General features: G+C 42.6%; 1 protein-coding gene across 3 annotated transcripts in view; it reads left to right on the forward strand.

Annotated features, from left to right (window-relative positions):
* Positions 1–21,332, forward strand: part of epoa (erythropoietin a) — a 65,680-nt gene that overhangs the window by 33,615 nt on the left and 10,733 nt on the right. For 2 of the 3 annotated variants that reach the window (XM_072258350.1, XM_072258353.1), the window contains exons 3-4: positions 3,377–3,463; positions 14,483–14,644. In XM_072258350.1, coding sequence (XP_072114451.1) covers positions 3,377–3,463; positions 14,483–14,644 — 249 coding nt within the window. The remainder of the gene's footprint in view (positions 1–3,376; positions 3,464–14,482; positions 14,645–21,332) is intronic. The other variant, XM_072258352.1, reaches the window with a different exon arrangement.

Genomic DNA, 21,332 nt, shown 5'->3' on the forward strand with positions numbered 1-21,332 from the left:
GCCCTAATCCCCTGTATCCATTTATGCCCTGATGAATCAAGAATCTATCAACCTATTCCTTAAATATACCCAGTGACTTGGCCTCCACAGCCGCCTGTGCAATGAATTCCACAGCTTCACCCTCTCTGGCTAAAGAAATTCTTCCTTATCTCCATTCTGAATGGATGCCTCTATATTCTGAGGCTGTGACCTCTAGTCTTAGAGTGACGAAAGTTCTCCTGAAATGTTGATCGCCAAGTTTCTCCAGAATTATGTGTGTTTATGCACCTCTACCACCACCCCCACCCTACCTTTGCACCATAACCTCTGAACACCTCTTGAATTCCTCCAAATTCAGCTTGCATCTCTGTGTCACATTTTGGATCTCCTTTCCTCTGCATCTCCTTCACGTCAGTCTGTCATCCACTTTGAATATAGGAAGGACAAATCAAGTGTTAACACACAAAATGTTGGAAGAACTCAACAGGTCAGGCAGCATCTACAGAGAGAAATAAAAAGTTCACATCAGTATTCTCTTATTAGTACTCAATTAGGATTTGTGGAGGAGGAGAGGTGCTGGGCACTGTATTAATCACTAAACATTCTTGCTTAAGCACCCAAACTGATAAAGATGACTGATGGAATGGGTATTTTGCTTGTATACTTTTGGGTGGCAGGATGGAGATATGTCTCTACCAGAGGAGGTGTAAGGCATTCCTTCCCTCCGCTAACCCAAAGGTCACCCTTGGGCAAGGTGTAGTACCTGTTTAGCCCCCCCAATCAGGGTCATGTGAAGTAATGGGAATGGGTGGTGAATAATTGTATGAGCAGCTGGTGCATATCACAAGTCCTGGTCTGTTTGTTTGTTTATTTACTGGTGTACAGTGCACAATAGGCCCTCCTGGTCCTCCGAATCGTGCCGCCCAACAATCCCCCAATTTAACCCTAGCCTAATTACAAAGATCAATTAACCTACCAACCGGTATGTCTTTGGAATGTGGGAGGAAACTGGAGCATCTAGAGGAAACCCACGTGGTTACAGGGAGAATGCACAAGCTCCTTGTAGGTAGCGGCGGGAATTGAACCCGCGTCACTGGTAATGTAAAGTGTTGTGCTAATCACTGTGCCACCCTGTGACCACTGATGCCAGACAGACAACCTCTGAAGCGTATTGATAATGGCTGGGGTCACCCGTCTTGTAAAGACACTGCCCAGAAGAAGGCAATGGCAAACAACTTGTGTAGAAAAATTTGCCAGGAACATGGTTACAGACCATGATCGCCTGCATCATACGACATGGCACATAATGATGATGATTAAAGGGAAGATGATACTGTATTTATATTGAGCCTGTCTGGATTATTCCATCCATTTATAGTATGCACTCATGGGATTAGGTGTAGTCTAGATACACCAGTCAATAGCAGGGTTTAAACAGTTAGATTAAGATGACAGGTTACATCTTCAATGGGTTAGATGCAATCCAGACGCACTGGATTGATAGCAAGGCTTAAGCAGTTAGGTCAAGATGACAGGTTCCATCAGTTTATCTGGCATTCCTTCAGGATTAGAGGAATGAGGGTGTTAAACGTAAAGGTTGGTGGGCAGGAGAGTTGAGTCAAAACCCACAAAGAGAACATAGGAAAGGATTTGAGCCAGTAGATTCAGAATAAAGGGGTATAAGATTAGAGCCGGGCTATTCATAGAGCACTATTGCTATATTTATACTCTATTCTTGGTTGTTGCTATATTTATACTCTATTCTTGGTTGGTGCAACTGTAACGAAACCCAATTTCCCTCGGGATCAATAAAGTATGACTATGACTATGACTACAGCACAGCAACAGGCACTTCAGCCCATCTATTCCATAGGAATTCCAAAGAAGGGCGGTGGAAATCTGATATGCACTGCACACTGACATTTCACCCCCCCCCCCACCCCCACCCCCGCCACAGGTAATGCCACCAGGGGTCTGGGATGGTAAATTAAATTTCCAGGGTTTATAGTGATTTTGTTTCATAATGAGGAACATCAAAGGTTAAAGAAATAGATTTGAGCACAGATGAGTATATGTCACCAAGAGGATGTGGCCACAATCATCACGAGGAAATGGTGAGGATGGATTGGGCACGTGATGAGAAAAGAGACCCACTCTATCATCAAGGCAGCACTTCATTGGATCCCTGAAGGGCAGAGGAAACACGGGACACCAAAGACAACTTGGCACCATACTGTAGAGGTAGACATGAGGACTCTGAACCATACTTGGGGCACAATACAGAAGATGGCCAAAGACAGACAGAAAGGGAGAACCTTCATTGTTGCCCTAAATGCTAGCAGTATAACAGACAGTAACTAACTAACAGATGAGCCAAGGTTTAAATAAAGTGGAAGAGGCTCGTGAAGCTGAGTAGGTTACTCCGACATATCTAAAATTCTACCAGCCGCCTGCCACAGTCCCCTTCTCTCCTTAGTTTCAGTTCCCTTTCACTGCTCCATAAAGTACCTTGAGATGCCATTCTGCATGGTAGAGGTTGCATAAAAACATGCTCTGATGCCCTAGCAAAAGGCTGGGAAGTTTATTGCCCTGCGTGGGACAATAGATATAGCTTCGCATTGCAAAATAACCCCCCCCAAGACACAAGTGGGCTACAAATTGTGTGAAATGTGCCAACCCTGGCCCTTCCTCTGTGCTGCTACTAACCACCTCTCTTGCCTATTGGTCAACTTGTAGTCAACAATTAGTCAAGGAAGAATGGTTTATTTTGTAGCACAAAATCAGTGAAAGCAAATCCATTCACTTCTGTAGAGAATTAAACAGATCATAGTGTAAACTTAGCATCTAATTTGCCATTGTCCACTTGCTGTTGTTGCCAAATAGTGAGTTTGCCCTTTGTATATGTGTAAAGATGGCACCAACAATGCCATCCTCTCCAACTCTATGCAGGACCTCCAGCCCTGCTAATGATACCAACCCCATCGCCCACCTCAATATTTTTGTTCCTTCTGGTTGTAACCTCAGTAGGTAAGGTTCAATAGGGAAGGAGGTACAGGAGCCTTAGATCCCCAACCACCAGGATCAGGAACTGTTATTACCCTACAACCATCAGGCTCCTGAACCAGAGTGGATAACCACAACAGTGAAAGTGGACACACTTTCAAGGACTCAACAATTCATGTTCTCAATGTTATTTATTTATTATTATTTGGTGTTTTTTTGCATATTGGTGGTTTTTCAGTCATTATTTGTGTGTAAGTTTCTCATTCACTCTATAGTGTTTCTTTGTTCTACTGTGAATGCCCGCACAAATCTTGGGTTGGTGTACGGTGACATATATGTACTTTGAACTTTGAATACTGACCCTTGTTTCATTGTGATGTATGATTCCATTTAGAAACAGTGTGAGGAAACCTGTGCACTCCCAGGAAATTTCACTCTTCCGAAAACCAGTGTCAGCTACAGAGAATGGGCAGCAAAGGATGTAAGTGTATCCTTTTTCTATGGTTGCACTGATAAGCAAATAACGGGAAGGGTGTCTGACAAAACACCAATCTTTAGCCTGTCAACATCAGAAGAATCAAGGAGTATATAAAGAAATAGCAAGAAGGTTGAGTTGCGGTTGAAGATTAGCCATGGTCTTCTTGAATGGCAGAGTAGGGTTGAGTAGCTGAATGGCTACTTAGAAGAGAACAAGACAACTGGAGCAGGAATAGGCCACCAGGCCAGCTCCACCATTCAATTTGGTCATAGTTTATCTACACCAGGCCTCACTTCCTGCGCCAAATGCAGTTACTTGGCTTCCTGGAATCCTGACCTTCCAGGGACATTTGAATTTTATTCAGAGAGGTGGAAAGGACACAGATTCTAAATTCTGGACAGAAGGGAAAGGTACATGGGGCAGAAGTTACATCCATCCATCCATCTATCCATCCGTCTGTCCATCCATCCACCCAACCAATCAACAAAACAAACAACCAACCAACCTGCCAACCTGTTCTAACAAACTTATACCATCCAATTACATCCAGGTGAACCAATTAACCTACCAACCCAAATGTCTTTGGAATATAAGAGGAAACTGGAGCTCGCGGAGGAAGCACTGTAAAATGTTATTCTAGCCACTAGGCTATCATGTCACCATCTTAGGGGGAGAAAATGGGCCAAAAAGTTCAAAGGGGACATGATAAAAACAGACTGCTGGGATTGCTACATTGAGGGCTGGTATCGGCTTGGTAGGACAAATAGCCTCCCCTGCATCATGCACTTTTAGCATTCTATTTTAGGAGAGGGAATATAGGCAGCACGGTAATGTAGTGGTTAGCACAATGCTTTACAGTACAAGCAACCTGGGTTCAATTCCCACCACTGCCGGTAAGGAGATTGTATGTTCTCCTGTGACCACATAGGTTTTTTCTGAGTGCTCTGATTTTCTCCCACAGGCCAATGACGTACTGGTTGGTAAGTTAATAGGTCACTGTGAATTGTCTCGTGATTAGCCTAGGATTAAGACCATAAGACCATAGGAGGAAAATTAGGTCATTTGGCCCATCAAGTCTGCTCCACCATTCAATCATGGCTGATCCTTTTTTCTCCTCCTCAACCCCACACCCTGTCCTTCCCATAATCTTTGATGCTGTGGCCAGTCAAGAACCTATCAGTCTCTGACTTAAATACACCCAACAACCTGGCCTCTACTGCTGCTTGTGGTAACAAATTCCACAAACTCACCACGCTCTGGCTAAAGAAATTTCTCTGCAACTCTGTTTTAAATGGATGCCCTCTATCCTGAGGCTGTGTCCTCTTGTCCTAGACTCCCCCACCATGGGAAGCATTCTTTCCACATCTACTCCGTCTAGGCCTCTCAATGTTCAAAAGGTTTCAATGAGATCCCCCTCATCCTTCTAAATTCCAGCGAGTACAGGCCCAGAGACATCAAATGTTCCTTGTATGATAATTCTTTCATTCCTGGAATCATCCTTGTGAACCTCTTCTGAACCCTCTCCAATGCCAGCACATCTTTTCTTACATAAGGAACCCAAAGCTGCTCACAATACTCAAGGTGAGGTCTTACCAGTACCTCATAATGCTTCACCATCACATCCCTGCTCTTATATTCTAGACCTCATGAAATGAATGCTAACATTGCATTTGCCTTCCTCACCACCAACTCAACCTGCAAATTAACCTTTAGGGTGTTCTGCACAAAGATTCCCAAGTCCATTTGCATCTCAGATTTTTCGATATTCTCCCTGTTTAGAAAATAGTCTGTGCATTCATTTCTTCTACCAAAGTGCATGACCGTGCATATACCAACATTGTATTTCATTTTCCACTTTCTTGCCCATTCTCCTAACCTTTCTAAGTCCTTCTGCAGCCTTCCTGTTTTCTGAACACTACCTACTTCTCCACCAATCGTTGTATCATCTGAAACCTTGACAACAAAGCCATCTATTCCATCATCTAAATCATTGATATATAGCATAAAAAGAAGCAGTCCCAACACTGATCCCTACGGATCACCACTAGTCAACCAGAAAAGGATTTTTTATTCCCACTCGCTGCCTCCTACCCATCAGTCAATCGTCCAACCATATTAGTAACTTTCCTGTAATGCCGTGGGCTCTAAACTTGGTAAGCAGCCTCATGTGTGGTACCTTGTCAAAGGCTTTCTGAAAATCCAAATATACAACATCCACCACTTCCCCTTTATCTATCCTATTTGTAATCTCCTCAAAGAATTCCAACAGGTTCATCAGGCAAGATTCCCTGAAGGAAACCATGCTGACTTTGTCCTATCTTGTCCTGTGTCACCAAGTACTCCATAACCTCATCCTTAACAATTGACTCCAATATCTTCCCAACCACTGAAGTCAGGTTAACTGGTCTATAATTTCCTTGCCTCTCTCCTTTCTTAAAGAGTGGAGTGACATTTGCAATTTTCCAGTCCTCCGGAACCATGCTAGAGTCCAATGATTCTTGAAAGATCATTACTATTGCCACCACAATCTCTACTGCTACCTCTTTCAGAACCCCAGGGTGCAGCCATCTGGTCCACATGACGTATGCACTTTAAGGTCTTTCAGCTTTTTGAGCACCTTCTCCCTTGTAATAGTAAATACACTCATTTCTCTTCCCTCACAACCTTCAACACCTGGCACACTGCTAATGTCTTCCATAGTGAAGACTGATGCAAAATACTCATTTAGTTCATTTGCCATCTCCTTGTGTCCCCATTATTATTTCTTCGGCCTCGTTTTCTATCCATTTTGATACTGTTTGCTAGCTTGCTTTCATATTTCATCTTTTCCCTCCTAATGATTCTTTTAGTTGCTTTTTGTAGGTTTTTAAAAGCTTCCCAATCCTCTATCTTCCCACTAATATTTGCTTTGTTGTTTGCCCTCTCTTTTGCGTTTACATTAGCTTTGACTTCCCTTGTTAGCCACCATTTCCCATTTGAATATTTCTTTGTTTTTGGAATAAATCTGTCCTGCACCTTTCTCATTTTCCCCAGAAACTCAAGCCAATCTCCTTCCAATTTACTTTTGCCAACTCCTCTCTCATACCACTGTAATTTCCTTGACTCCACTGAAATACTGCTATGTCAGACTTTACTTTCACGCTATCAAATTTCAAGTTGAACTCAATCATATTGTGATCATGGTCTCCTAGGGGTTCTTGTACCTTATACTCCCTAATCATCTCCGGTTCATTACCTAACACTCAATCCACTATAGCTGATCCCCTAGTAGGCTCAACAATAAACTGCTCTAAAGAGCCATTTCGTAGGCATTCAACAAATTCACTCTCTTGAATTTGATTTTCCCAATCTACCTGCATGTTAAAACCTCCCATGACTATCATAACATTGTCCTTTTGACATGCCTTTTCTATTTCCCGTTGTATTCTGTAGCCCACATCCCAGCTACTGTTTGGTGGCCTGTATATAACTGCCATCAGGGTTCGTTACCCTTGCAGTTTCTTAACTGATCCCACAAGGATCCAACCTCTTCCGATTCTATGTCACATCTTTCTAATGATTTGATGCCATTCTTTATCAGCAGAGCCACACCACCTCCACTGGTGACACTCCTATCCCTCTGATACAATGTGTAACCTTGGACATTCAGCTCCCAGCTACAACCATCCTTCAGCCATGATTCAGTGATGGCCACAACATCATACCCAACAATCTGTAAAAGTACAACAAGATCATCCACCTTATTTCTTATACTCCATGCATTGAGATATAACACTGTATTTGCTACCCTTTTTGATTCTGCACCCCTATTACACTAATATTCACCCTGCTGGATACAATTTTGTCCTATCATCTGCCTGACCTTCCTGACAGTCTGACTGCACACTATCTTTGCTTTTTTACCATCCGTCCTGTGCTGAGTCCCTTCACTCCGGTTCCCATTCCTTTGCCAAATTAGCTTAAACCCTCTCCAACAGCTGTAACAAACCTACCTGAGAATATTGGTTTTCTTCCGGTTCAGGTGTAACCTGTCACTTTTGAACAGGTCATACCTCCCCCAGAAGAAATCCCAATGATCCAAGAACCTGAAGCCCTGCCCCCTGCACCAGCTTTTCAGCCACGCATTTGTCTGTCAAGCCATCCTGTTTTTACCCTCACTGGCATGTGGCACAGGTAAGCAATCCAAAATTGCTACCTTGGAGGTCCTGCTTCTCAGCTTTCTGCCTAGCTCTCTAAATTCTTTCTTCAGGACCCCTTTGCTTTTCCTTCCTATGTCATTGGTACCAAGACATCTGGCTGCTCTTCCTTCCCCTGCAAAATGCTGTGGACATGATCCGAGATGTCCCTGACCCTGGCACCTGGGAGGTAACATATCATTCGGGTATCCCAATCACATCCACAAAATCTCCTGTCTGTTCCTCTGACTATTGTGTATGGCTCCTTAACCACAGCGGTACAATCCACAACAATGTGTTGAATGGTTTATCAGTTTTATTCACCAGTAAAAATACATGAATTGCATACATGATGACGCTACCACATGATATGTGTGTGCCTTCCTCAAGGAACAAATATAAGACCCGCATCTCTTGGCTGTCTTGCTTTCCTTTCAATTATTTTAACGTTTTGAAGTTATAAATCATAACATATGTGTCCAGGACAAAGAAATAGGCTGGAAAATATAATTGTGGACACTACCACCCCTGCAAAATGGCTTTTTCTAAAACTCCCCTCTGGAAAGCACCATAAAAAACAAAATCTTTGTGCCAATTTAAAAGTATCTTCCCTCAGGCAGTTAATCTGATCAACCATTCTAGTTAGCTCCCCCCACCCCCATCTTTTCTATCAGTCACCTCACTGAATCACTTTCTATAATGCTACTTACATTGTAGGTAGCGGGGTGAAGATATGTCTCTACCAAAGAAGGTGTAAGGTGCTCCTTCCCTCCGCTAGCCTGAAGGTCACTTTTGGGCAAGGTTGTAGCCCCTGCGCCCCCCCCCCCAATCAGGGTCATGCAAAGCCATGGGAGTAGGTGGTGGATAGTTGAATGAGCATCTGGTGCGTATCACATGTCCTGGTTATGTGACCACTGACGCCAGGCAGGCAATCTCTAAAGAATATTGATAATGACTGGAGTCACCTATCTGTAAAGACACTGCCCAGAAGAAAGTAATGACAAACCACTTGTAGAAAAGTTTGGCAAGAACAATCATGGTCATGGAAAGACCACGATCACCCACAACATATGACAAGGCACATAACACAAATGATTTACATTGTAAATACACGTTAGTATTTATGTATGTATGCACACTTTATTCCATATCCATACTTTAACCTCTAACTTTAATTTTTATATAATTCTTTATTTTTATAATTGTTGCAAGTTGTTTTTTTGTTGCATATCACACCCTGACCAACACACCTCAACAAATTCTAAATACATGGAAATGTATAAGGCAAGTAAGGTTGGTCATCAAACTAAAAGAAGTTGAATTGTGCTGTGTACAGATGGGGTAGGGCTTCTGAGGCATGGTGAATAAAACTGATAAAACCATTCAATGTATTGTTGTGGTTAAAGATAGTTAAAATGTTAGGTTACAAGAACATTTGATGAAGTTTTTTATAGCAGAGATTGTGCAGCTACAGTTGAGGATGTGTTAATATCTTGATGATGTGCTGGTATGTGGGGGTTGATGGCAGAACTATTTGAGAGATCTCAGTGCCCTTTAAAGGCCATGGAGACAAGTGACTGGACTGAACATGTTCCAAGCATCAGAGATATGAGGAAAAAATATAGTCAGCCTAATCATAACTACAGAAGATTCTCCAGTTGCTGGAAATCCAGAGAAACAAATACAAAATGCCGGAGGAACTCAGCAGGTGAGGAAGCATCTATGAAGAGGAATAAACAGTGGACATTTCAGGGCAAGACCCTCCATCAGGACTGGAAAGTGGGAACAAGCCAGAATAATTTGGGGGAGGGGTAGCTGGTTTTATAACAAAAGAATCAGGTTAACCTCGTTAAGTTTCATAAAATTTACAAAAGGTTTGAAAAGGCTGATTGAAGTTCTTGTTTATTAAAATATAGTTTCAAATATCACGGGGAAAGTAAGGAAAAGTAAGGAAAATATCAGGAATAGGCTTTTGACACAAATTGGAATTGGAATCGGAATTGGATTATTATTGCCACATGTACCATGATATAGTGAAAAAAGCAGGTCTTGCACAGTTTCATACAGATCAAATCATTACACAGTGCACTGAGCTAGAACAATGTGAAACAATAACAACGCAAACACGAGGAATTCTGCAGATGCTGGAAATTCAAGCAACACATATCTAAGTTGCTGGTGAACGCAGCAGGTCAGGCAGCATCTCTAGGAAGAGGTACAGTGGATGTTTCAGGCCGAGACCCTTCGTCAGGACTAACTAAAGGAAGATCTAGTAAGAGATTTGAAAGTGGGAGGGGGAGGAGGAGATCCAAAATGATAGAAGACAGGAGGGGGAGGGATGGAGCCAAGAGCTAGACAGGTGATTGGCAAGAGGGATATGAGAGGATCATGGAACAGGAGGCCCAGGGAGAAGGAAAAGGGGGAGGGGGGGAACCCAGAGGATGGGCAAGGGGTATATTCAGAGGGACAGAGGGAGAAAAAGGACAGTGAGAGAAAGAATGTGTGTATATAAATAACGGATGGGGTACGGCGGGGGGCATTAGTGGAAGTTAGAGAAGTCAATGTTCATGCCATCAGGTTGGAGGCTACCCAGACGGAATATAAGGTGTTGTTTCTCCAACCTGAGTGAAGCCACACTCAGGTTGGAGGAACAACACCTTATATTCCGTCTGGGTAGCCTCCAACCTGATGGCATGAACATTGACTTCTCTAACTTCCGCTAATGCCCCACCTCCCCCCCCCGTACCCCATCCGTTATTTATTTATATACACACATTCTTTCTCTCACTCTCCTTTTTCTCCCTCTGTTCCTCTGACTATACCCCTTGCCCATCCTCTGGGTTTCCCCCCTCCCCCTTTTCCTTCTCCCTGGGCCTCCTGTCCCATGATCCTCTCATATCCCTCTTGCCAATCACCTGTCTAGCTCTTGGCTCCATCCCTCCCCCTCCTGTCTTCTCCTATCATTTTGGATCTCCCCCTCCCCCTCCCACTTTCAAATCTCTTACTACTAGCTCTTCAGTTAGTCCTGACGAAGGGTCTCGGCCTGAAACGTCGACTGTACCTCTTCCTAGAGATGCTGCCTGGCCTGCTGCGTTCACCAGCAACTTTGACGTGTGTTGCTTGAAACAATAACAATGCTGAATAAAGTGCAGCAGCTGCAGAGAAAGTGCAGTGCAGGTAAACAGTAAGGTGCAAGATCATAATGAGGTAGATTGTGAGATCAAGACTCCATTTTATTGTCCTAGGGGATCTTTCAATAGTCTTGTAACACTGGGGTAGAAGCTGTCCTTGAGCCTGGTAGAACGTCCTTTCAGGCTTTTGTATCTTTTGCCTGATGGGAGAGAGGTGAAGAGAGAATGTCTGGGGTAGGTAGGGTCTTTGATTATGCTAGCTGCTGTACTGAAGTAGTAGGAAGTGAGTCCGTAGAGCTTTTCAGGCCATTATTTCTACATGGTAGAACCAGGAGAAGTTATTGGTGATGTTCTGTCCTGGGAAGCTGAAACTCTCAACCCTCTCAACCTCAACACCATTGATGTAGACAGGAGCATGTGCACCCCCCCCCCCCCCCCGCTTTCTAAAGTCAATGACCAGGCATTTTATTTTGTTGACATTGAGGGAAAGTTTGTTGTCATGACACCATGTTGCTAAGCTCTCTATCTCCTTCATGTACTCTGACTCATTGTTAATTGAGATACAGCTCAGTACAGTGGGATCATCTCCAAACTTGTAGATAGAGTTACACCTGAATATGACCATGCAGTCATGATTGTTTAGGGAGCAGAGTTGGGGGCTGAAGATGCAACCTTGTTGAGCACTATAAGAGTTGTTGAGCAAATTGGCAGAAGGGATTCTGAATCAACAATAGAAGATGGAAAAACTGTTATGTTTGATGAGAGAGTTAAAGGGTGTTTTATAAAGTTGAGTTCATTGATTCATTATCTGCTGTGCTGTATGACGTCTTGACCATGACTATTCTTGGCAAAATTTTCTACAGAAGTGGTTTGCCATTGCCTTATTCTGGGCAGTGTCTTTGCAAGGCAGATAACCCCAGCCACTATGATACTCTTCAGAGATTGTCTGCTTGGCATCAGTGGTTGCATAACCAGGACTTGTCATATGCACCGGCTGCTCATACGACCATCCACCATCTGCTCCCATGGCTTCAAGTGATCCTGGTTGGGAGTGGGGGGTATCTAAGGAGGTGCCACACCTTGCCCAAGGATGACCTGCAGACTAGCAGATGGACGGAGCACCTTAAAGCTCCTTTGGTAGAGACTTATCTGCACCACCACCCCATAAAGTTGGGTAGATGGAGTTAATCTATTACTAGAGGTGGCCTTTCATTTCTATAGGATTGTGGCTAGCCACAAATCGAGATAGGATGGTGAGCTTGTTATTGAGGGTTGTGAGAATGAGCTTTCAGAGGATGTGTTTAAGGCAGCTACAATTGTGGGCACCAAGGACCTGTGTCCAGACTCTATTCCTGTATGATACAGTTTTTGTACATCTAATGTTAACATTATTCTGCTGCTAAAGTCTGGGGGTACATAAGACCATAAGGCCATTTGGCCTATCGAGCCTGTTCCACCATTTCAACTTGGCTGATTACTATTCCTCTCCTGCCTTCTTCCAGACCCACTAAACGAGAACCTATCAAATTCTGCTTTAAGTATACCCGATGACTTGGCCTCCAAAACTGTTTGTGGCAATGAATTCCACAGATTCACTAACCTCTGGCTAAAGAAATTCCTCCTCATCTGTTTTAAAAGGACATAGAGCTGTGAGCTGCCAACCACAGCTGATGAGCCCCATCAGCCTGAAGCAACTGGTTTTAATGTATCAGCAACCCACCTTTGCCTCTTCTCCTGTCAGTAGACACTGTTATTAGCATTTAATAGGCAGTGGAAGCTTATCTCCACTACTCCACCACTGTCTTCTGGGCAGTTCCTTTACAAGACAGGTGACACCAGCCATTATCAATACTCTTTAGAGATTGTCCACCCCGCCTGTTTGGCACCCGCATAAAAAGCAGTGCTCGCTCATGGAGGAAAAGAAAATCTTGAAGAATCAAGAACAGCTGCTACAGCATCCCTACACCTCTGTCATCTGTGTGAAGAGAACTTCTGATCGGTCTTATCAACAATTACTATGCACATCACCAAATTATAAACACAAGAGATTCTGCAGATGCAGAATCTCCTTTGCCTCTTCAGCCCCATCAGCCTGAAGCAACTGGTTTTAATGTATCAACAACCCACCTTTGCCTCTTCTCCTGTCAGTAGACACTGTTATTAGCATTTAATAGGCAGTGGAAGCTTATCTCCACTACTCCACCACTGTCTTCTGGGCAGTTCCTTTACAAAACGGGTGACACCAGCCATTATCAATACAATTTAGAGATTGTCCACCCCGCCTGTTTGGCACCCGCTTAAAAAGCAGTGCTCGCTCATGGAGGAAAAGAAAATCTTGAAGAATCAAGAACAGCTGCTACAGCATCCCTACACCTCTGTCATCTGTGTGAAGGGAACTTCTGATCGGTCTTACCAACAATTACTATGCACATCACCAAATTATAAACACAAGAGATTCTGCAGATGCTGCAAATCCAGACTTACACACACACACACACACACACACACAAAATGCTGGAGGAACTCAGCAGTTCAGGTAGCACTTACGGAGAGGAATAGACAGTCAACTTTTGAAGTGCTGATGAAGGGTCTCAGCCCAAAATGTGGTGATGCAGATGGTAATCGCTGATAAGACTAATCTGAATTTCCCTTTACAGATGTGTTTATACTTCTCCATAGATGCTGCCTGACCTGCTGAGTTCCTCCAGCATTTTGTGTGTCTTGCTAACCGCACTATAGACTCGAAAGCCAATGACAAACTACAATAAAGGCACCACTTTGAAGAAGAACATTGGAATTCTCTTCTGTCCTGCCCAATATTTGTGTCATCTTTAAATTATCCAGTCATTATTACATTGTGGGCATGTAGACTGCCATGTTTCCTGCATTCATCATCATTGTCATTATGAGCCGTGTTGTATGATGTAAGCCTTCATGGACTTTCCATGACCATGAATGTTTTTAGCAAATTTTTCTACAGAAGTGATTTGCCATTTGCCACCTTTTGGGAAGTGCCTTTACAAGATGGGAGACCCCAGCCATTATCAATACTTTTCAGAGCTTGTCTGTCTGGCATCAATGGTTGCATAACCAGGACTTGTGATATCCACCACCTGTTCCTATAGCCTCATATGACCCTGATTGGGGGGGTGGGGGGAACATGAAGCAGGTGCCACACCTTTCCAAGGGTGACCTGGAGGCTAGTGGAGGGATGGAGCACCTTACATATCCTTTGGTAGAGACATATTTCCACCCCGCTACGCATGTTTCCACATTTGGGTAATGGATATACTTTGAAGAGCTTAAGATTGTTCCGGGCACTATAGAAGTTGAGGTAATAAATTCAGAAGTGTGCTGTAACCAATAGCTAAATAGCTAAAGCTTAAATCAAGAATCTCAATTGCTGCTAACGATGAAGGAATTAAAACAGCCTCCAGATTTCAGAATGTAGAGGAAACAGCACAGGGAATAATAAAGCTATTTGTGTCAGATGTTATCTCATTATTAGTAATAATTGCACAATAAGGGCTACATTACGAGAACTTTTACTTTATCATAAAACAGAAGGACCTGTCTTTTTGGCAAAGGTTGGGATGGAGGAAGCGAAGGTCAAGAAAATGCAAGTTCACAGCCTCTTTTCCTGTATTAATGAGAACTAACACTTTGTTCCTTTGGGAAAAATTAACCCTCCTTTAACCTTTATTGTTTTTTGGTAGATGGGGACGAAAGCCAAGGAGGTCCAGGATGGTCTCAAGCTGCTGGCTGCTGGGGTCCAGAAGGCCCAGAACATGACAGTCAGCGGCACCATGCTGTACGTAATAGAGAGGAGCTACAGTAACATCCGCAGCATTGCACAGATGGTGAAGAGCTTTGCTCCTGTGAGTAGTGATGATGTGTTTACAAGAGCAAATGGGGGCCTGGCAGGGGTGGGGGAGGGGGGGTGAAATCTCAGCATCCTTCTGGAAGGGGTGGCAGTGTAGAGCAGGGGCAAGCTTTTGCAGAGACTAGAGAGGTGTCTCTGGGCCTGTACCAGAGCTTAGAAGAAGATGACCATAAGACATATGACAGCATTAGGCCATTTGATCTTGATTGATTTATTTCCCCCTTCCCACCCAATTCTCCTGCCTTCTCCTGTAACCTTTGATGCCCTGACTAATCAAGAACCTATCAACCTCCGCTTTAAATATACTCAATGTCTTGGCCTCCAAAGCCTTCTGTGCTAATGAATTCCACAAATTCACCCCCCCATGGCTAAAGAAATTCCTCCTCATCTCTAAGGGGACGTCCCTCTGCTCTGAGGCTGTGCCCTCCGGTCCTAGACTCCCCCGTTATAGGAAACATCCTCTCTACATCCACTCTATATGGGCCTTTCAATATTCAATAGATTTCAATGAGATTCCCCCCCCTGATTTTTCAAAGCTCCAGGGAGTACAGGCTCAGACAACAAACAATTCTCATACATTAACCCTTTCCTTTCTGGAATCATTCTCATGAACCTCCGCTGCACCCATTCTAATGCCAGCACATCTTTTAAGGGTACCAAAACTGCTTACATCTTTTAAGAGATAAGGGTGCCAAAACTGCTTACAGTACTGCTTACAAGTGCAGTCTGACAAGTGCCTTATAAATCCTCAGCATTACATCCTGACTTTTATATTCTAATCCACTCGAAATAAATGCTAACATTGCACTTGTCTTCCTCACCACCATCTCAAGCTGTAAATTAACATTTAGGGATTCCTGTACAAGGACTCCCCATTTCTCACCATTTAGAAAATAGTCTACGTAAGCCTTTATTCCTTCTATCAAAGTGCATACCTATATGTTTCCCTGCATTGTATTTCAACTGCCACTTCTTTTCCATTCTCTCAATCTGTCTAAGTCATTCTGCTGTCTCTCTGCTTCCTCAACACTACCTACCCCTCCACCTAACTTTGTATTGTCTGCAAACTTGGCCACAAAGTCATCACTTCCGTCATCTAAATCATTGACATATAATGTGAAAAAAAAGTGGTCCAAATACCAACAACTGCAGAATACCACTAGTCACCAGAATAGGCCCCCTTTATTCCCACTCTTTGCCTCCTGCCAGTCATCCAATTTTCTATCCATGCTCCTATATCTTTCCTGTAATACCATGGGCTGTTATCTGGTTAAGAGCCTCGTGTGGCACTTTGTCAAAAGCCTTCCAAAAATCCAAGGAAACAATATCCACTGACTCTTCTTTGTCTATCCTGTCTGTTATTTCCTCAAAGAATTCCAACAGATATGTCAGGCAAGATTTTCCCTTAAGGAAATGATGGGTGACTTTTGCCTCCTTTACCATGTGCCTCCAAGTACCCCAAAACCTCATCCTTAATAATGAACTCCAACATCTTCCCAACCACTGGTCAGGTTAACTGGCCTATAATTTTCTTTTTTTTGCCTCCTTCTCTTCTTAAAGAGTAAAGTGACATTTACAATTTTCCAGTTTTCTGGAACCATTCCCGAAAGATCACAACTAATGCCTCCACAATCTCTTCAGCTACCTCTTTCAGAACCCTGACAGATGATCTAATTGAAATCCATTGAATTTTGAAAGAATGGATTTAGAAAGGGTATTTCCTATTGTGGGCAAGAGGGCACAGCTTCGGAATTAAAGGGCATCCCTTGAGATCAGAGATGAAAAGGAATTTCTTTGGCCAGGGGTAGGTGAATCTGTGGACTTCATTGCCACAGATGGCTGTGGAGGCTAAGTCAATGAGTGTATTTAAAGCTGATGTTAGGTTCTTGATTAGGAAGGCAAAAAAAAGTTATGGAAAGAAAGCAGGAGAATGGGGGTGAGAGGTATGATAAATTAGCCACGATGGAATGATAGAGCAGACTTGATGGGCCTAATTCTGCTCCTATATCTTGTGGTCAGGCCAATAAACAGCGTCTGCCATTCTGTGTCTTTCCCAGTCAGCCACGTGCCAGTGGGATGTTTAATCAATGAAGCCATCATGGTTGAACCTAATCCTGTGCTTAACCAGTTTCTATACATTCCAAACCTAGCTACTGCATGTTCTTCCTATCTTTTCACCAAACTCCTCAATTTTCCATTTGTGAACCAGCCTTTGAAGTCCTTGAGGAGCGGGTGGGTCGAAAGGTGCTACATAGTCCATCTTTCAACACTGTCGTACTTTTCAAGTATTGCATCTGAGTCTATCTTCATCATATTAGCTGATAGGTGGCTGAGGATCTTCTACTTGATCCTTTTTTCCCTACCCAGTCACCCCAATACACCCTACTGCCCAGCCTTGCAAAGTGCACATCCCACAGTGGCATCTACAGGACTGTGCAAAAGTCTTAGGCAGGTATATATGTATTTAATGACATGTGAGTGATGATTAACCTGATTCTGACATGGGTCTCTATTGTGGACTGAGAATGGGAAGGGAGCAGGGTGAGGGGAATCATGGTTGGGAAAAAAGGAAGAGAGAGAAGAGGGAGTGGGAAGCACCAGAGAGACGTTCTGTAATGATCAATAATCCAGTTGTTTGGAATCAAATGACCTTGCCTGGTGTCTCAGAATGGGTGTGTCTGCACCTGTGCCACCTGGCACTCCTTCTTTGCCAACTGTCCCACACTTCTCCACCCTCTCCGTTCCCAACATCCTGTGCTCCCACCAGATTTACAGACTCATTCTCTGCTCCACATTGACAAATACAGTACCGTGCAAAAGTCTGAGGCACACAGCTATACACAGTGGCATACAAAAGTTTGGGCACCCCACTCAAAATTTCTGTTACTGTGAATAGCTAAGCAAGTAAAAGATGAACTGATTTCCAAAAGGCATAAAGTTAAAGATGACACATTTCTTTCTTTAATATTTTAAGCAAGAAAACTTTTTTATTTCCATCTTTTACAGTTTCAAAATAACAAAAAAGGAAAAGGGCCCGAAGCAAAAGTTCGGGCACCCTGCATGGCAGTACTTAGTAGCACCCCCTTTGGCAAGTATCACAGCTTGTAAATGCTTTCTGTAGCCAGCTAAGAGTCTTTCAATTCTTGTTTGGGGGATTTTTGCCCATTCTTCCTTGCAAAAGGCTTCTAGTTCTGTGAGATTCTTGGGCCGTCTTGCATGCACTGCTCTTTTGAGGTCTATCCACAGATTCTTGATGATGTTTAGGTCAGGGGACTGTGAGGGCCATTGCAAAACCTTCAGCTTGCGCCTCTTGAGACAGTCCATTGTGGATTTTGAGGTGTGTTTAGGTTCATTATCCTGTTGTAGAAGCCATCCTCTTTTCATCTTTGGCTTTTTTACAGATGGTGTGATGTTTGTTTCCAGAATTTGCTGGTATTTAATTGAATTCATTCTTCCCTCTTCCAGCAAATGTCCCCGTGCCACTGGCTGAAACACAAACCCAAAGCATGATCGATCCACCCCCGTGCTTAACAGTTGGAGAGGTGTTCTTTTTATGAAATTCTGCACCCTTTTTTCTCCAAACATACCTTTGCTCTTTGCGGGCAAAAAGTTCTATTCCAAAGGTTCAAAGGTACATCTAAACAAGCCTGATGCATTTTGGGAAACAAATCCTGTGGACTGATGAAGTTAAAATAATGCATAGGAAATCGAGTTTTCTCCTTGAGTAACTGCATTTACACAGTCTCTACCCCGCTGTCAGATTCAGAAAATCCTCCACATCAATGTCCAAAGCTAATGAATGGAAAAATTATTTGAGTAGCTTGGTTTCCCAAAGTATTTTGATTCTTGTCTTCTAAGATTGTAGTGGTGGTGGGGAGGGGGCACGGGGTGACCTAAAAAATCTCAGTGGTTTTCTAACATCAAGTATAACAGAACAATGCAGCCTGTTTCAGTAACTCTGCCATATCCCTTTCTAATAAAAGCCGTTGTATCATGTCATGGAAACCAGCGACAATCTTGAAATATTAACACTGGGAAAGATAGCGGAGTAAAACATCATGAGGCTCCCTTCTGCTCTCTGTCACGTATCCCATCCTGTCGTTTGCTCGAGGTCACGGGATATTAGCCTTAACATGCAACAGCAATTTTTTTTGGATGAGCAGCAACTTTCTGTGTCAGGATTGGATTTACTGGAATGTGATTCTTGAGGTTTAGGAAGTTCATGCAGTGTTGGAATGTAGGTGTCAAGCCTCAGAGTATTAGTTCACAGAATTCATCAATGATCCCTATTGACGTACTTTGCAATATTTATTACACCTGGTTTAAATAGTCTCATTGTCTCTTTTCATTAATACCACAACTAATTCCTTGATTTAGCACAGAAAGAGGATCTTTGGCCCACTGGGAACACCAGATTGGCACCTCCATAGCAGAGGGCAATGCAACCAATCAGAATGCTCTCCACACTACGTCTGTAGAAATTTGCTAGAGTCATTAGTGACGTACACCAAATTCTGTTTCCACTTCTCCTACAAGTAGTGAATTGTGTGTTAGCATTTGCTAAACAGTCCTACAATGACATGGAGTTAATTAGACATACAATGCACAAAAGATATTGGAGAAATCAAACTAATGTATATGTTATCATGTGTCACTGTTGATAACCAGATCCAATGGATTTCCTGTTTTTATCCACTTGCTCCCCCTCCTAAACTGTACTGCTCTGCACACTCTCACAACATTACAGAACAATACTGTAACTTGTACTAATTCTCCTAAATTTTAAAACATTCCCATATCAGTTGCAACATTTGAGAGAACTTCAGTGGTTAATGCTTCCATTTAGTATCAGAGAATGTATACAGTATACAACCTGAAATCCTTACTCTTACAGACATCCACAAAGCAGAAGAAAATCCCAAAGAATGAATGACAGAAAGACATTAGAACTCCAAAGCCCCTCTTCCCCACTCCCAAGCACAAACAGCAGCAAAGCATCAACCCTCCCCCTACTTGTTCTGGCTGGAAGCATCAGGCCTCACCACCCACCATGCAAGCAATAGCAAAAGCCCCCAAAGAGACCATGATCTAGGTCCATCAAAAACTACAGTTCATAACTCAGCGCATTGACATGCCACAGGCTCTCTCTCTTTCTCTCACTAATGAGAGAGAGAGGTGTCACTCCTTCCACAGCGAGAGGGGAGATGAATTTTATGGAGTTTGAGGATGAAGTTCATTCTGTGGTTAATTTCACTCCCATTGCAAACTTTCCTCTTTAGAACGTAATACCTTGTTGTGTTTTGTCAGTGAGTTGTAGCTTTTGAAATCTGTAATTCAGATAATGTAATAAATTTGACTACAGCTAGAAATTTTAATTATGATTAAGAAACTGTTACAATTCAGAAATGCAAACTGTTTCTCAGAAAATATTTTGGTTTTAGGTTTCGTGATTATTTAGTGGAAACATTTAGCAGCCATATTTGACCTAGCAAAATTCCAAAAGGTACAACAAGTTGTATTTATTTAATGATACGCATTGAGGTGGATGTGTTTGCTCAGGTACTTTGTGTAGTTCAAAGAGATCTGTGTTAATCATCATAGAAGGGTCTCAGCAACTCTGGATTCCCTCAGTAAACCATTGAAATCTTAAAGTAGAAGTTTATCTTTGGCTTTTATCATGAAGTACTTAAAGCATTTTGGAATTGGAGTCAGTTAATTTGATCAACCATTCCAGTTAGCTCCTACCACCTCTATCTATTATCCATATCATTGCACTGCACTGTAAACACTTTAACCCACTTTTTAAAATACTGTTAACTTTGTAAATACATGCTGGTATTTATTTATGCATTTTATTCCATATCGGTCCTTGAACTTCTAACTTTACTCACTTTTTTTTACTTTAAGACCAGATTTTTACATAGTAGGGGAATTAAGGGTTATGGGGGAAAGGCAGGTAGGTGGAGATGAGACTGTGGCCAGATCAGCCATGATCTTATTGAGTGGCGGAACAGGCTCGACGGGACAGATGGCCTACTCCTGTTCCTATTTCTTATCTTCTTATGTTCTTATATATAATTCTATATTTTTATATAATTTCTTATTCTTTATAGTTGAGTTTCCTCCAGGTGCTTGGTTTCTTCCCACAGTCCAAAGATGTACCAGTTGGTAGGTAATTGATCATTGTAAATTGTCCCGTAATTAGGCCAGGGTTAAATTGCAGGATTGCTTGGCAATGCGGCTCCACGTGGTAACTCAATTAATAAACAAATAAAAGTAAATAAATACTGAATATTGTTTTTGTTGCATGTTGTGACCTGACCAATGCACCACAACAACTTCCTAATACATGTAAATGTATATGATGAATAAAATTGATCTGTGTCCATGAACCTTATAGCATAGGGCATGTTTACTAATAATTACACTGTCTAATGCTCAAGACCCAGTGTGGAATGGAACAGTCAGACTTGCACAGAAGCTCTTGACTGGGTCAAGCTTATATCAGTGCAAAAATAAAACACGAGGTGCAGTGAATACTCGGAACCACGTCTTGGTTTTATTATTTGCGTTTTCCTGGTTTAGAGGTTTCCACATTAGCACATTGACTTTCATAAACCTAAGTATTGATACAGGAGATGGGATGTTATGTTGAAGTTGTATAAGATGTCAGTGAGGCCTAA

Source organism: Mobula birostris, chromosome 5, assembly GCF_030028105.1.
Source record: "Mobula birostris isolate sMobBir1 chromosome 5, sMobBir1.hap1, whole genome shotgun sequence".
Lineage (NCBI taxonomy): Eukaryota > Metazoa > Chordata > Chondrichthyes > Myliobatiformes > Myliobatidae > Mobula > Mobula birostris.